The 17,516-nt window shown below is 43.3% G+C and overlaps 1 protein-coding gene across 1 annotated transcript in view; it reads left to right on the forward strand.

Annotated features, from left to right (window-relative positions):
- QDPR (quinoid dihydropteridine reductase) overlaps positions 1-17,516 on the forward strand; it is a 106,096-nt gene that overhangs the window by 29,478 nt on the left and 59,102 nt on the right. The window contains exon 4 of the mRNA XM_078678428.1: positions 2,360-2,500. Within this exon, the coding sequence (XP_078534554.1) occupies positions 2,360-2,500 (141 nt within the window). The remainder of the gene's footprint in view (positions 1-2,359; positions 2,501-17,516) is intronic.

Consider the following 17,516-nt stretch of genomic DNA (forward strand, 5'->3'; position numbering starts at 1 on the left):
ACCTCCAGAACGAAAGTGACGAGCAAATTTATAGACCTAGGCCTGCTGCTGGCTAAGAGAGAGATCACTGCAAACTGGAAATCAGCGCGAGGGCCCACTTGTGGGAGGTGGAAGGTGGAGCTACTTAAATGGGTACAGAGTGAAAGCACACTCAGGTTTCAATAGGCCAAGTGCGCCAATAATGAAACAAGCACTGGCGTTGCCAATAGGTCTCGCAGTAGGAAAGTTAGAGCTATTGGTTTTGTAAATGACAAAGCCCTTTATGTTTTTAAAATGAAAAGAAAAATGAAAGGCATTGTTATTTGCAATTGTAATAGCTCCAACTTTCCTACTGCGAGACCTATTGGCAACGCCAGTGCTTGTTTTGCATGCAAGCATTACGGGCGCTCTATTAAATAAATAAATATAAGGCCACGGCGATCGCTGCTCAATGCTGTTTGGAAGGTGGGAGGGGGGCCAAGGCGATCGCTGCTGTTTTGGGAGGTGTATTCTTTTCAGGCAAGCATTACGGGCGCTCTGTTAAATAAATATATAAAAGGCCACGTGATTAAACCAAGAAAGTGAAACCTGCCACGACATCTATGATAGGTGAAGTTTGAGAAGTGGGAGGGGTGTTCTTTTCAGGCAAACATGGGCGCTCAAATAAATATAAGGCCATGGCGATTGCTGTTCGTTACTCTTAATGAGGTGGGAGGGGAGCCACGGTGATCGCTGCTGTTTGGGAGTTGGGAGGGGTATTCTTTTCATGCAAGCATTACGGGCGCTCTATTAAATAAATATATAGAGACGTCGAGAGTAGACGTGGACGGTGTAGCCTGTGAGTTCAGGACATAGCAGAACAAGGAGGCAAGCTTCAGCAGCTAACCATGCACGATTTAGAACGGAAACAAGCGCGCGTGCGCTGAAAGTAAAAAAAAAAAAAAAAAGCACCAAAGGAATGGACGGGAGATGTAACGACGGCGAGTGAGCTCAGGCTAAACAAAACACAAGCCTAAAAGACAGCAATGGGCAGGAGCACCAGATCGGATTGGAGGCAGTAAGAATAAATATAACGTTATTTCCTTGTCAGAGGTTATTCAGAAAAATCCGAAGTAAACAAGAGCAGCCGAGAGCGCGTGCAGGGGAGGGGGCGGAGCGGGTAAAAAAAAAAACAAGACGGAGGGAAAGGCAGATAAGGGGAGGGGGGAGGAGAAATGCGACACGGCGGGCAGGGGAGGGGGCGGAGCGGGGAGAGGGGAGAGGGTGTGAAAACAGCAGGGGCCTGGAGTGCGGCTGAGGGAACTGATGTGCACGCGCTTTTAAGCTCAATGCACATGCGCATTGAGCTTAAAAGTCACGGGCACTGCAAGGAATCGCCACGATTCCTTGCAACCTGGTTAAAGACTGTTTAAGCCCCAATAGTCTCGCAAGCTCGATGCGCATGCGCATCGACAGGCGAGACCTAAAAACACTGGAGGCAGCGAGGGCGTGGGAAGCGCTGGTGGAAGCATTACAGGTGCCTGAGACGGACTCAGGGGTTGGCTCGACCTTGGAAACACCAGCAAGCTCGCCAAATCTCGCAGGAGTGGTAAAATGATAATGTACATACCCTGTGGTACACTAATTGGACTTAGCTAGTGGTGACTCCACCTGTATTTTGTTGCTGTTACTGGAGGCATTATGACCACGGAGATAGATGTTCCTATACTTCTGGGCTGTGAGTAGTTAGGGCAAACCGGTGGTATGAAAGGGGTGGGGAGGGAGTAGGGTTTAGATGGGCTTCAGCTTTGCATTATATTCCTCAATTGCTGTATCGCTTTTTTTTGCCCCGGATTGACACCCAGAATTGAAGCAGGACAATACTCTATTGAGAAGAGGGCAATCGTTAAAAAGTGACGGCAACTAACTCGGAACATGGGGCCTCTGGCCCTGTCGAGCAGATAATAAGATACGTGGGGTAGTGGGGTCAGATGACGGATAATTCACACCACTTCAATGCCTTGTGATGCTTTAAAGGTGACTGATAAAGTTAGAAACATTTCTAATGCTCTCTGATTAGCTATTTTCGACTCAGTGCCTCAATCCAGCTGGAAGATCAATAAAATGTCCCCAGAAGACGAAAGCTGCTAATTTGAAAACTCTGTATGCAAATATAAGTTGGCAAAATAGGGAGCTAGTGCGCAGTGTATCACAGTTCGCGTTCATCGCAATATAACAGGATATAATGTCTGTGTGTCTTTAGTGTACAAAAAAGAGCTCCAAACCTATGCATGGAAGTTCTCTTTTTACTTCATTATGTTGTACTGTTTCGGAACCCAAGAAAGACTATTGCATTGTTAAAATGAGGGCACTTTCTAATACATTACCTATTTATTGACAGCCTTTTACAAGAACTGTGACCTGATGTGGAAACAGAGCGTATGGACGTCAGCAATCTCCAGTCACCTGGCCGCAAAACACCTGAAAGAAGGAGGCTTGCTGACTCTGGCCGGAGCAAAGGCTGGATTAGCAGGAACCCCAGGTACCTAGTAGAGAGACAGTTGAAGTTATTCAGGGACTTTGTACGTGTTGCCATTCATTTAAGACCTGTTTATCATCTGTTTTGGTGAAATTCTAATCTGCAATTGCAGTCTATTACAAGGTAAAATTGCTAGTTAGCTTCTTGCGTGACTTGCAGCTTCTCATTAGATGCAACCAAACATCCTATTACCTACACAACCAGCCTTTGAGTCCTTACACATTTCTCCTTGTGCATTTTTACCTTCTGGCACCTTATCAGGAATTCATCTCTATGGTATTTTGGACTCTTTTTTTAAATCCTCCTTGTGTTAAAGGTAACATTTATTTGCTCCTGCGGTCTAATCTAAGGTGTCCATGTCTGAACAAGGTTGCAGTTTGCACTTCTTTTCTGTCTCGCCATATGGGAGCAGTAAATGTGAAGTCAGAAAGTGTTAAAGATTGCAGGAATCGCTGTTAGCATGAGCTAAAAGCCATTTTGTTCTTAGCAGCCATTTTAGTTAGCCATGTGCTCGTCATGTGGTTTCTCCTTCTTCCAGAGCCTTGCGCATGCTCAGAAAGGCCCAGCTGGTAGAATGCACCTGCTCCTAGTGTAGAACTATCAGGCTATTCTTACTGATGTGTTCAGTTTAGTCTCCCCTCCCACTTTGTTGAGCAAGCAAATTGTGTATACCCATATTAGTCAATAACCATGCTTGTATGTGCCAGGACCTCCCCTTGGTTTTATGCTTACCATGTAACAAATGCATATATAAGGCCCCGGTTCTCTGTACTCCTTTAGACTGTCTCCTACAGTGGCCTGAGAGTACTGTATGACGCAGTCTCCCTCATGTGAGGTTATTAAAAATGTTCTTTTCATATTACAGCTTCCGTGCCAATCTCTTCTTTGTTGGTTCAAGGACCAGGTGTATCATTGAACCCATTAGAAGGTTTTTATTTCTTCAAAAGGACTATTTTGATTTCTAAGATGCCAGTCCAGAAATACTAAATTATTTTATAAGATAGTCGTGGTTTATCACCACGTAGTTTATGCAGTTCTCTCATTCATGCAGGGAAGGCTGCTGCTTGAATCGCCTTCTTCCCCATTGGCTACAAGGTGCACAGAGGTGACCGACTGCACTCCCTTCCTAGCTCAATCTTGTTTGATTTTGATGTATTCTTAACTGCATCAAATCTGTCAGTAGTTTTAAATAAAATATGTGTTAGCTCTTTCTCACGCATTCAAATAAGGATTCTTGGCGGCAACCAGACATGTGTGTCGCTTGAAGTTGACATTGCCCAGATCGAGGGACGGAGGCTGAGTAGATGATGTGGGGATGAGTTATGGAGATTGCAGCGTTATTAGAGCCGCAGTGACCATTTCTGATCCCTGAAAGACAGGCTGCTCACCAGAGGGAATTAGGAAAGATGGAATTGGGCTGACAGCTGTGTGACATCGCGCCTGATGGCTCGAACATTATGTAGGATTTGTGCCTGAAGAGAGAAAAACACTGCTCCATGATGACCTACCAGCGTTCGTATGAATTCTGATATCCAAAGTTGGATATCATCATCATCATCATCCTATCTTTCTACACAGCTGGGTGACTATGGATAGTGCATAATGTCCAAAAAGTGCAGTAAAAAGAGTGTTGGGTTGGACTTGTTCTTTAAGCCATGTTCCTCCATCCCTAGAGAGCTCTTCCCTGAGATACGATCATTGTGCAGGAGAAAGAACAGACCAAGGTTGAGCGATTAGTGATGGGATCCTTGAACTCTATAAATACAGACCACCAGGCTCAAACTAGTGATATAGCAGGTGTGCTCAAAATGATGGAAGTGAAGATCAATTTCTTAACAACTAGGGTTATCTCCATAGAGCAGAATTTGTAAAGAGGAGCTGTAGGTTCATTCTTTGGAGCTTGCTTGTATTGACACAGAGATCACAATGAGAGTTATAGTTCACTTTCTGAACTGGGTGATCCACTAGGAAACACAACGGAAAGGACTTTGGGTCTCAGATCTGTGTTGTGGGACTTCATACCTTAACAGGATCGTTTAGAAGTTCAGGAAATTGTATCTGCAGTGTTGGAAAAGGAGTTTCGAAGAACAGGGAGGCACTTTACCTGCTCTTAGATGAGGCCCTTAGATTCCCAACCAAAACTTCCTGCCAGGGGAAAATGGTAGAGGAAATAATCAGCCACCCTGTCAAGCTTCCGATGTACCACAAAAGGAAAACCTACATCTTGCCTCGTAAGGTGCCTTCACAGCCCTTCTTGGAGGGTGTCTGCAAAGTGAAGGGCTTAAATGTGACTGCAGAGTCATACCTTCTCTTCTACAAGCTGTTAACTGTGAGAAAGCTGATTTCCATACCTCAAGTGTCCCTGTCCTCTTTGGGGTACAACCTGGAGTTGTTTTTAGACAAGTACTGTTGGGGTTCCTGTTCTTGCTCTAGATTTCCTATTTCCCGGATTCTCTCGGATTCCAGAATGAGGGCAGCCTGAGAGTTTGTTAATTGAACTGTTAACATTTGAAATATCTCTTTTCATCACTGTGACCACTTACAATTGGAATTTTGGCGTAGCCTATGTTCAGTTCTTGTTTGGTGGATAAGGCTTGAGATATTTAGAGCATGTGCAAATTAAAAGATTTGAAATTAATATTGATGCCACATGTTTGTTTTGTGTGTGTAATTATGGGCCCAATTCAGTTTTATTTTTCATGGCTTCCTAGAAGTACAGACATGTAAACCTTTACGCATTTGTATAGGAAGGTATAGGTGTGTATTTCGAAATACATACATAAAAAAATGTTTTTTTTGTTTCATTGGGTACATATTTTTCCTTTTAGGGACTGCTTTACCCCCACCTTACAGATCCACCAATTTTGGGGTGTCCTCTTTCCTGCACCCGGAAAACAGAATCTCCCCTGCCTATGACATGAGTAAATCTGCAGCCGTTTTCGGATTGTGAAATTGGTACCAAAAGGTTTTCAAATTCCCACAAAATTGCAGGTTTTTGATGCGTCAACCACTTTTTTCTGGTTACCACCCTAGATCGTCCACAGCCCGCTTCTGTTAGGCGGTTTACTCACATTTACATTTAGAGCATACTAGTAACACTATGTGCGAGTAAACAAATTTACGAATGCCTATGGAATTTTTGTGTGAATCACAAACCGGAATTTGCACATGTAATGATGAAATTTGCACAGATAAATATCACTAAGGTGTGCAACAAGCTATGTGATTGAGGCCTTCTGTGTGCAGGCGTAACATGCAAATTCAGAAGAAAGACACAGTTTCAGACAACTTTATGAATAGACGCAAACTCTTTAGTGTAATATGCTCTTATTACATAGAGGCTAGACCTCACACGGCAGGGTGCGTTGGGCCTTAAATATCACGAGGTTAAATGACATATTGAATGCAAGTCAGTTTTACCCAGCTATGTAGATTTTAGAAACGTATACAAACAAGAAAGTATCCTACTTTTTCCTCTAAACGATGTTCAACGGGCTAATGAGCATTAATTAAAACAATTAAAGAAAATGTGTTCATAGGAGGGGTTTTGTGTTGATGGCATGCTTCTCTGTGCTAGTGGAGGGGAGGGAGCGGCAGAGGGACTGGGAGTGAGTGGTGGGGGCAGGGTGGGGTGGATGGTACCACTACGTGACTAAGCAGATCTTATTATTATGTGCAGTAAACCTGGTTTTGTTCACAGCTGAGATTTAGATCTATCCGCGACCTTTGGCTCGAACATGTGAAAGTCTTTTCAGCTGACGCTGCTAAGTCCACTCGGCCGCCTTTGATGTCGCTCACATGTGGTTGCTCTGAGCAGCCTTTTATGATCCGAGAACTGTCTGGAAACAATTACCCAACCGTGCGACTGGCGACGGGTGTAGTAGATTAGAACATTTCACGTGAGTTAGAAAAACTTGAAATCGTTTTCATAGTGCCCAGTTGTAACTTTGTTAGACAAACAGTAATATCCATATGCCATAATAAAGCGAAATGTGTAGCTTTTTATTTTCATTTTATGTTGCATTTATCAAGAAGTGATCACTGCTACCGTCTAGTAATATTAAGGTTCCTGTGTTTTGCTTTTACATCATTCCGGGTTCCAAGGATTAGTTGGCAACTTCACAAGGCAAGCGTTTTGGCTTAGGGGGAAATAGGACAGGATGCCCACAATGTCGAGCCTCGTGTTTTGATGTATTAATACATGGCATTGGAAACACCATTTCTTATTCAGTTTTTTCGTGGGTGGGTTAACAGCAACGATGGTAAGGTTTATATTCCGGTTTTTATCAGAGAACAAGAGACTTTTCTGCCTCGGGGTCAAAATCTGGGCTACCTGCCCATGTTCTGATCTGATCAAGTGAGCCCACACATTTGCCTGTCCGGTTTGGTCAGGTTGGTTCAAGATCCCAGAATGTCTCTGGAAAAGGCAAACTACTGGGTGTGCCTTGCAGCCCTACATGAGATCCACATCTTTACCGAAATCTGATATGTTTAGGTAGCTTTTTAGCTGTCTGTTGGGAACAGACCAATTGTATGAAGTATCCTTGGATTGGGCTTTGGGTCTGCTCCTTGCTCGTGATTCGACTGCTCTCTTGTCTGTCTCAGTTCCCCTCTTCCTGATTTGATATCTTTCTTCCCTATTCTTGTATGTGTCCTTCCCCGAAGAGCATTTAAGCCTTCATGTGCTTAGTGCCAATATCGGCCCACTGACCATCCCTCCCGTAGCAACAACATACATGCAGCATAAATAAGCAGACACAACAACTTTTTTTTTTGTTGGGAAAAAGGGGTTGCAGGTTTATTAGCATAACAACATGCCAACAAGGTGGGTTATCTTACAGGCGATCCAAAGGCAAGCCGCCCCTTGCGGCCTACCACCTGATGGGCCAAACTTGCCTCGTGACCTTACCAATCGATGCTTAGCGGTGGTGGTGAGGGGTAGTCACTCCCACTTCCGGTGAACCCCCTCCCCCTAAGAGGTGCAGAGCGTTCAAGCGACCCCCGGTTGTACAGGTTTCCAACTGCCCGTAGGATAACAGGGCGCCGTCGCACCCCAGAGTCCACCACACAGACTTCCTGGGGATATTAGGCCTCAGCATCCTTTGTGCTCCTGAAGAGGGTACCCCTGAGTACCTTTCCGCCTCTCGATCGCCCTGTAACTCCGCCTGCAACACAAATAAAAAGAATTAGAACATATTCCCCCCCCCCAACCCTGAAGACGCCGGGTAAGCGGTAGGGAGGGAAACAGCGTCAGGGTGAGGGGGCAAAGAGGCCTGCCATGGGGGCGTGGGAGGACTTTATACTTCTCCCTGCCCCCGCCTCCGCCAGAAGTGACGAGCGGGACCACTTGGGGTCCGGAGACACTAGGCTGCTCTGTGTGCTATCTTGTGGCACTAAGGGTCGGTCGGCTCGCATAGTGCCAATATCGGCCCACTGACCATCCCTCCCGCAACAACATACATGCAGCATAAATAAGCAGATGCAACAACTTTTTTTTTTTGTTGGGAAAAAGGGGTTGCAGGTTTATTAGCATAACAACATGCCAACAAGGTGGCGATCCAAAGGCAAGCCGCCCCTCGCGGCCTACCACCTAATGGGCCAAACTTGCATCGTGCCCTTACCAATCGATGCTTAGCAGTTGTGGTGAGGGGTAGCCACTCCCACTTCCGGTGAACCATCGGTCCACCCTCTTGCTCACGCCCCCCCCCTACGAGGTGCGGAGCGTTCAAGCGACCCCCGGTTGTACAGGCTTCCAACCGCCCGTAGGATAACGGGGCGCCGTCGCACCCCAGGGTCCACCGCACAGACATCCTGGGGATATTAGGCCTCAGCATCCTTTGTGCTCCTGAAGAGGGTACCCTTGAGTACCTTTCCGCCTCTGGATCGCCCTGTAACTCTACCACAGCCCTGGGTGTGGCGACCGTCGCAGCCAGGGCCCCCCAACAAGGCTGGCATTCCTCCTTACATCCTGCTATTTCTAGGGCCACTCCCATGACCAGCAAGAATCGAGCCATGCTTATACTGGTGAATCCACCTGTGACCCTGATACTTACACCAAAGATGGAGTCGAACTGCACCATTGTGTGCCACATGCTTCGCTTCAGTCTTGTTGGTGGATCCACTGGGACCCATTATTTTTTTTTTTTTTTTTTTGGGAAAACGTGTTAACGCAAAAGCTGTATGCTACAGCCCTATCATGCCCTTGCAGTCCCTCAAAGACCCCTTCCAGCTTGATGCCCCCCCGTAGCTCTAGCGGGTTTTTTTTTTTGGCCCAGACTCCCCCGTCTGAGTTACTAACCGTTATCCCCTCTACCTGCTCTAGATAGTGTGACCGGCTATCCCTGTCCTGGCAAGGCCAGCAAAGGCGAAATCCCCCTCCCTTTGGTGACTATCCTGCCAAGGGATAAGTGAACTAAGCACTGGTGTTCTTGCATACTAGCCGTGAGAGGAGGGGGGGGGTCAGCATGCCGATAACTTGCCCCTTCCTGAGCAGGTGAACGGTGAACGCTGAACACTCCTTCTTCCAACTATATAGCCAAGTTCTGTTCTGACCCCATGTTCCTCTCATTGTTTTGCACCCCAACCCACGAACTATGTGGTAGCTTCTGCCAATGCCTGGCAATAGGGCTGGATTTATTGTCTTTCCTGGATGGCCTCGAGGATCCATCTCTTGGTGCATGCCTGCAAACTTTAATATATCTTGGCTTACTCCGTGCCTGTTGAAGTGGTCTTCTCAGAAAGAAGGGATTAGCTTCTGACAACCATATAACATGACAACTTTGCTCCCTCAGAATAAGAGTGTATCTCTAGAGTTGTGTGAAAACAATAGACAGCTATTTCGCTCAGTCAAGTGTGCATACTTAGTTTCAGAAAGACGGCGTTTTCAATAAAAGGTTGTTATTTATTGAGCAGTCTTCTTTCTCATACAAGAGAAATGAATTGCCACAATTGCAATACTCATAGTAAAGTAAAGTGCGTACAGTAAAAGGAGGATTAAGAAATAATACTGTAAAAGCATTGATATGGATTCTTAGCCATAAGATACTTTAAAATAGATAAAATATATACATACTTATATACATTGACTAACGTACTTCTAAATACGCCTACTCCGGTGTACCTGACCTAAGCCTAATACGTGGGAAGGAGTAAGTAAGTATCAGACTAAGTTAAGTTAGTTTTTGCCAAGAATCTGACTCAAGAATTCTCTTCAAGGGTTTAGTCAGCTCCGTACCTGGGTATTAGAAAGCAGGAGGTCTTGTAGCTCTCTCTCAGGACTCGATATCCCAGTAACCCGCAAAGGTATCTGGAAACACTGGAGCTGGATTTCTCGGCAGGAGAAAAGACAGCGTCTCTCTCAGTGCGTCAAAAGGGAGGGGCAGCGTCCGTGGACTCTCGCATCAGCTGGGCTCGTAGATAGCTGCTCTGCTCCAAAACCACCACCGTGTGTTTGCTTAAGGCAACGTTGGTATATTTATACCTGAAAGGTGCCGGGTTTGACGTAAGGTTGGACATAAGACGTCAATAAAGATGTCACTAAGAACTGGCCGTTCTTACAGTGCTTTACAGGAGTTCTAGGACGAAATCAAAACAAAAGCAAGGGGGATTTCCCAGGTTGCTGGAGGTTTGGTTTGTTTAGAGAACTCGTTGTGCTTTATAGGAGTCTGGGGAAGTAGCCTTGCTTAATTTGACAGCATGTGCTACGACTGAATATGGATGTGATTACTATGCCGTTATAGGGATATTATTGATTATAACCGAACAAGGGCATAAAATAGTAATATCGATTTAGGCACCTGGATAAAAACATAATACCCACTCCACGATCTAATGTCCATCATTACTAAAACTAAAACTAAAACTAAGCAATAGTAAACATTTAAAGGTGCATGTGTATTCCAACCCACCCCAAAATAAATTTTTTTTGCATGTGAAATGGTGTATGCGAAATACACGAAAATGATATTGGTACTGTACGCTTTTCAAGCAGTGTAATCATTCAGTTAAAACGATGCATCTATATGATTAGCTGAACGATTTGCGAAATATACACATGAAATGGCTCTTGATACAGAAAAGAAGGTTGAGACCATTCCATCACATATAAATACAGTCGCTGTAAATGTGCTAGAGGCTGAGGTAATATATTGTCTCTCGAGTTCCTAAAAATAGAAGCTCTGTTCTCTAAGAATAGTTCTACTTTAAGCAGAGTACAAGTGCCAGGAAAAAAAAGGTAAATATTTTGGAATCGAAGAAAAAATAATTTTGCTTTCAGTGGGAGAAAATAGTTCCAAATATTTTCAGTAGCTTTTGTTTATCAAAGCTGAAGGCCGAATTCAGAGTTCAGGGAACGCTGTGTGCTCGTTGCTTAAAAAGTTATTCTTTTTGTTCAGGGGAGAACATCATTTCAGACAGACTCGCAAAAAAGTTGTCTACGGCTTCAGGTGAAAGTTCGATCAAGTTTGAAAATGCCGCAACTGAGCAGTCTCGAGCATGATTACTATCGTCGATGTCAGGATCAGCAATGCTCACAGAAGGTCGTACCTGGGTGATGTTGCTCTCATCTCGTACTTCAATACCCCCTAATCGTAGTGGTGAAGTCTCAACGAATGCCGTCATCAGAATGGGTAGCTGCTGGGGACAACACGATGCATGAGCCGTTATCGGACTTAGCAAAGTATCTATATCCAATGGTACTGCTGATGGTAGTGTAAGACAGACGTCCAACACGCATTCTTCTCCGCATAGCATACATCGAAGCACAGGTAAGATGCAATTCTGCCAGATGGGTCTGAATGAAAGAAACCAGGTCATATTCAGATCTCTTAGCCGGGCTAATCCAAGGACTTTAGTTATGCGGTCCCGATAGCGTATAGCCAGGATCGTTTCTTCCATTGTTACTGGAGTCTTGTCTGCGATTTGGCTTGCCATATCGAAGCAGAAGTATAAAAAAAAAATGCCTGCTACGAGTCCCAACAGAAGTGGTAGGCCGCCAAAGACAGAATGGAAAAAATTAGGAAAAATGCCCAGAACTGTTTCGAAGGGTGTTAACAGTTCCGAAAAAATTGTCTTAAATACATGTGGGATACCATTGGTATCTGACATATTTAGGATTTGGCTTAGCATTTCTGCGAAATGCACGGGGCAATTTGTTGATAAAAGGGTATGTATCTCTGCCGTTGTCCTTGCAACTTGCAGATCATACATTTCTTTTGATGACGTCAAGGGCACCGTTGTCTGTAAAAGGACAGACTTTATTCTGCTTAAAGTATCAATTCGAATAGAAGAGATATTCAAAGAAGGCCAAATTTTTGCCTCCATGTCTGGAGTGCTGTTTGGATACAATACTTGCATACAGAAAGTGACCATGGAGCTCACGCTTACAAGATAAGCTTTTCCTGGCACCATGCCACAACAGCCTTGGTCCACTATTAGAATATAACTTCCGTTAGAAAGCCGTCTAAAGAATGGCTCTATTCGTGTTGCAGGTGTGCCATGCTGGTAACATGAAAGGTTATTTGAAGTCCCCTCACAGGCCCCATGCAAGTTAATACCTTGACACAGAAGTATACCGCTTAGTGATTGTTTGCAATTTTGTCCACTAAGAAATACATTCCGTTTCTTTTCACTATAACATGTGTGTGTATAAGGCAATTTCCATGATGACTTAATGTAACCTTTACCCAACCTTTCATACTGGCCCGCTGGTATATACTCTTGACAGTATTTAAATTGGAAAGTTGTTATCGGAATTGTGATTATTCCATGTATTATCCATTCAATGACAGGTCTTTCTGACACTGTCAATGGTAATCTCTCAAGTTTTTCAATGCTCAGAATCGTATAGTCTGCTCCTTTTTGTGCAAAACTGATTTGTGTATCAGTAAGGTTAAAGATAGAGAATAATGACGTTGTGTTGATTAAACGCCAGGGCACATAGCCTGAACGCAGATTTTGCAACGTCCAGCCAAGCTGTACAATAGAATGTAATTGGGACTGACCGTATTGTAACATTAGTAAGTCTTGCTCTATTGTATCAATAGCAGATGATACAATACTGTCCAGTGAATATATTCTGGAGGACAGCGTCATTAACCCATTGTCCACAACAGAAAATGATTTTTCCAAATTAATACGATCAATTTCTCGTATTTTGTCTGCTGTTTTAAATTGCATCACTTTCCAAGCTTCGTTGTAAGTAGCGTATATACCGGCCGCTATGAAACTTTTTTGACGCTGTTTGCGTGGCCCCATTATGAATTCACGCAAGTCAGCACCGTCTTTAAGTAAAGTCAAGTGTTGCTTAATTTCTGCCAGTGTGGATTTCTGTAACCATTCGAGGCAGAGTTTTCCTACACTGTATGTTGTAACTATCCCTGGATGTTGTCTCTGGGAGTATCTAGGGTCTGGCCTGGTCAACTTGAACCCCTGTATTTTGTTCACAAATCTATTTTGACAGTTATTTGTGTCTGTGGGCCAGATCAACCATTTTTTCCAATCAGGATGTGTTCTGTTTTGGTTCAAAATATGGGATACGTCTATCTTCACATCTGTAGTGCTATAACTGTCAGGTGTTGGCTTTGGAATAGACGGTTTGTTTAAGTCTTTAATTTTGGCTAGGCCAAGACAGGTTGTCTGTTGAATTGTGTCATTCAAGAATATAATTTGTTCTGGGATCATGCAGGCTCTAAATAATGCTTCTAAAACTTGGACCTGCCATTCTTTTGTACCCCAGATGGTTTGTGTTTCAATGTTATATTTCCAAAAATCAAAACCAAATGTAGTCAATTTTTCAAAAAATGTTTCCGATTAGTGTTTGTCAGTATTGTTTTCATCCCTGTCTTATTTAACAGTTTGAAATAAAAAGTTTCTGCTTCACTTGTGTTAAACCCTGAGAAGTAGGGGAATTTCTCGTAAAATGTCTTCGAACTACCTTTTGGTGGAGTTGCACAATGTTCCCATTGATTATAACTTAAAAACATTTCTAGGATGAGCAGATTTATGCAAATAATGGTGTGCAAAGGGATTGTAGCAGTACATTTCTTCATAATTAGATGAACCCTGTAAGAAATCATGTTCTGTAAATTTTGCTGACATAACTAAATCTGACATCATATCATTAATACTTTTAAAGTCCCAATCATCAGAGAATGTACTTGGTTTTACAAAGTCACTTAATGAAACCTTGAACTGCTGTGGATATTTCAAGAGGTCGACCGGGCCATAGATTTCGTATTCTGTTTTGTCCCATGCTACCCCATGGGTATTGGATTGGCTGTGACATTCACTGATGATAGTTCTCTTTTCTCGATGTGAGATGACTTGTGAGGCTACATCTTTGTAGACTGGTGTTTCTTGACGAACTGTTGCAATTTGGGTTTCAAGAGGCACAAGTTCCATGGCATTGTTGCATAGTCCTTTTTTATTCACTGCAGGTTTATCAAGTGTGATTAGTCTCTCAGTTTGAACCTCTTGTATTGTAGCAAATTTTGGTACTCTGCTATTTCTTGGGAGTCCACTGGGCCTACTACTTATTATTGGCCACATGATTGTGGTTTTACCAGGTCGATGGATACAACTCGGTTCTCCTTTTTACCAGCAAGGGGCGGTAGTACAACTGATCTCGTTCCGCTGACAGCTAAGACAGGTACTGCTTTTCTGTAAGAGGGCCCAAATTCCTTCTTCACCGCGATCTTCTCTCTGACCAGATTCCCAATTTTTGGAATCCAGACAGGCCTTGCTGGGACAGGTGGTTTATCTTCAGTGGCTGTTGGCTGCTGTTTTAACTTTACGTTGCTCAGGCCTTTTCTTGTTTCATTTAAGTCCTGTAAAATAGCCAAACGATCTTCGATATCAAAGCATTTTTCTTCTACCACTGAAGTCTGACTATCTAAGTCCTGAATATGCATTCTAGTCCCGAACAATAGTTCGTACGAACTGAAACCTGTTAAGACTACGTTGGACACTTGTTAAATGTTTGACCCACCCATCACCCGAACCTAATACCCTCGCCGTTATAGATTGCTTTATGTCCCGGTTTTTTCTTTCCACAATCCCATTTCCCTCAGGATGGAAGGGACAAGAGTACCGCAATGCAATGCCCATGCTGGTCATGGCCTCCTTATAAGCTTGAGAGCTAAAAGCAGGTCCCTGGTCAGAATGTAGCATGCCAATTGCGTATGTGCCGATATGGACTCGCAAATCTTTTATAACAGTTCTGGCGTCTGCCGAGCGCTGGGAGCTACATGTTTAAGTGAATTTAGTCTTTAAATGTTAATGCGACGCATTTTTCCTGCTGGGTTTTGTGTGTAGATAGCCTTTTGCGTTATCTATTAGAAGAGCCATGGCAATACTCCGGCCGGTTCACCACTGCGATCTCTGTTGCAGTCTGGACAGCTTATTGCAAATTTGTGATGTTGCAGACTCATTCCCGGCCACCAATATTCTGATTGCAATTCTATTAGAGATTCCTTGATCTTCTGGAGTCTTAGACCCTCACCCATGTGTGCGTCTGCTATTAACAAGATTCTCCTGTTCGTGTTTGGAATTACCCTATCCCCCACTCCAGGGATTCGAGCAAAATGAACGGAGTTTGCATCGATTATGTATGTATAATTGAGTGGATAGTTCACGGGTAGTGCTGCGCAGTCGCCTTTTGAAGACGTTTTTACCGCCTGCATGGTTTTTCCGTCTATGTATTTTTCTGAACGCTTTTTTGTGGCTACGGAAGCCGGATTAGTTGCTTCCGCTGTGGCTGTGTTAGCCAATGAATTCCCTGCAGCGTGAACGCCATCACGCTGATGACTCAGTGTATGGATCACGTGAGTCTTTTGTAGTTCCTTCTGTAAAAGAACTACCTGTTCCCAAAGCTTTTTATGCTTTATTGTGGCACCTGTCATCTTTGTAATCGTTTTGAACCCAGTTCTGCAAGTCATTATTGTAAGATTTGACGCAGTAATGCAAATCGCACACTATTAGTGTGGGGAATTCGCGATCTGCATTTTTCAAGCGCCATCTTTAAAGATCTTATTTCAGCTCGCTGAGTTGAACAGTTTCTGAGTGATTCAGTTTTGGTAATTAATGGTCTGAATTTACCCAAGCGCCAGCGACCTTTAACAATCGCGCACGCTGCGTTTGTAGGATTTTTTCTCTACATCGTAGTGTTGTGCAAATCTGTCCATGTAGATTACACATTTGTATTTTTCGAGAGGCAGAATGTCGATTCGCAGAGGATATTCTTCTTCATATTCTAGATTTTCTAGTTTTTTCATGTTCGGGTCAAAGTAGTATTTCACGTCTTCTGCAGCAAGAGAATTTACCCATTCGATCCATTTTGGATCTAATGCCACGTTAGTCAAATTGCGTGGGCTTGTTAATGCCCCAAAGGCTGATTCTGCTGTAAAAACAGTTATTCTTTTGCCTTGTGCTTGGCCTCTTTCTTTTGCTACAGCAGTTTGAACCGCATTTACAATTTTTTCACTAGAACTGAATGATTTTTCAGCTTGTGTGTACAAATGTGATTTGTAAGCTATTGGTACCGTTTCTCCCTCATTAGAGGTCAGGTACGTGAATCCGCATCTTCCTGGGATGACTCGGATTACAAGGTTGCGTGTGTTATCGCGAGTTTGCAATTTTGTTTTAGCTAACATGTCTTTGCAATGATCTCAAAATTTCTGTGTGTTTTTGAGTCCAATTGATTGGTTTGAAATCAGGTTTTATTAATTCATAGAGAGGTTTAACCCTCTCCGCATAATTTAGAATGTATGTTCTTCCGAAATTCAGGAAACCTAGTATTGATTGTAAGTTTTTCAGCGTTTTAGGTTGCTTGGAGCACAGCGCACTTCTCTAAGAAGTTGTCTGCTAGGCTTTTGCCTTCACTTGATAATTCATATCCTAAAAATAGGACAGTTAGATGGCAATTCGTGACTTTTTAAAGTTGAATTTGTAACCCAAGTATTATGGTGTTCACTCTTTTCAAGTGAGTATCCAAGTCATCATCTGTTAGATAGATGTCATCGACATAAGATAATGCCTCATCATCATATATTTGTAGTAACTCTGTTACTCTTGCTGAGAATAATCCTGGGCTATTCTTGAATCCCTGTGGGAGTCGACAGAATTTTTTTTTGCGACCCCATTATTGAGAAAGCGGTCAAATACCTGCTTTCAGGTGCTATGTTTTGACAAAAGAATCCATTAGAGATGTCTAATGTTGTTTTGTATTTTTTGCGCATGATGTTATTCATTAGTGCTGCACTGTGTGAGTTTTGTACTGCAAAAGTTTTGCAACATGAATTAAGGTGTCTGTAGTCCAAAACTAGACGATATGAATCGTCTGGCTTGGAGACAGGAAACAAAGGTTTGTTCATTTGAGGGGTGCATGTTTCAATCACCCCCTGGTATTCAAGTTGATCTAAGATCTCCCTGACTTGTTTTTTAGCTTCTTGCTTAATTGGGTACTGCCTTTGTGCAGTTGGTTGACATTTTAACGGTATTTTGTGAGGAGGAGAGTCCTCATCCCATCCTACATGATTTTTATATAATGCAGGAGCTTGGGCTACTGCCCATTTTCTTGCATATGTATATTTTCTATGAATTGGAATATGATTTGAGAAGGCAGGCATAATCATTTCTTCGCCATGAGGGCACTCCCTGACAAACTCTGGTGGCCAGTCTTTTTCAGCTAAAAGGATGTCATAGCCTTTTGAAAGATTATCCCAAAAGAGACCCCTTACTTTCCTAGTCTTATCTCCCTCTATACGTAAAGTTATCTCGTATATTTTATGAGGTTTGCTAACTCTGGTATCCGCAGTTTCCACCTGAATGTATTCATTCGTATCCACTGTCTCCAGATGATTCATCAGGATCTTGCGAGCTATGGTCACTTCTGCTGCGCTGTCTAGCATTGTCTGGGCCCACTCTCCGTTTTTCAGTTGTGTCCTCAGTATCCTCGGCATGTTTGATTATTTTAATACTGGCTACCTTCTTTCTTGGGAATTGTAATTTTTTACTTTGATGA

This window comes from Lissotriton helveticus, chromosome 2_2, assembly GCF_964261635.1.
Source record: "Lissotriton helveticus chromosome 2_2, aLisHel1.1, whole genome shotgun sequence".
In the NCBI taxonomy this organism is placed as follows: domain Eukaryota; kingdom Metazoa; phylum Chordata; class Amphibia; order Caudata; family Salamandridae; genus Lissotriton; species Lissotriton helveticus.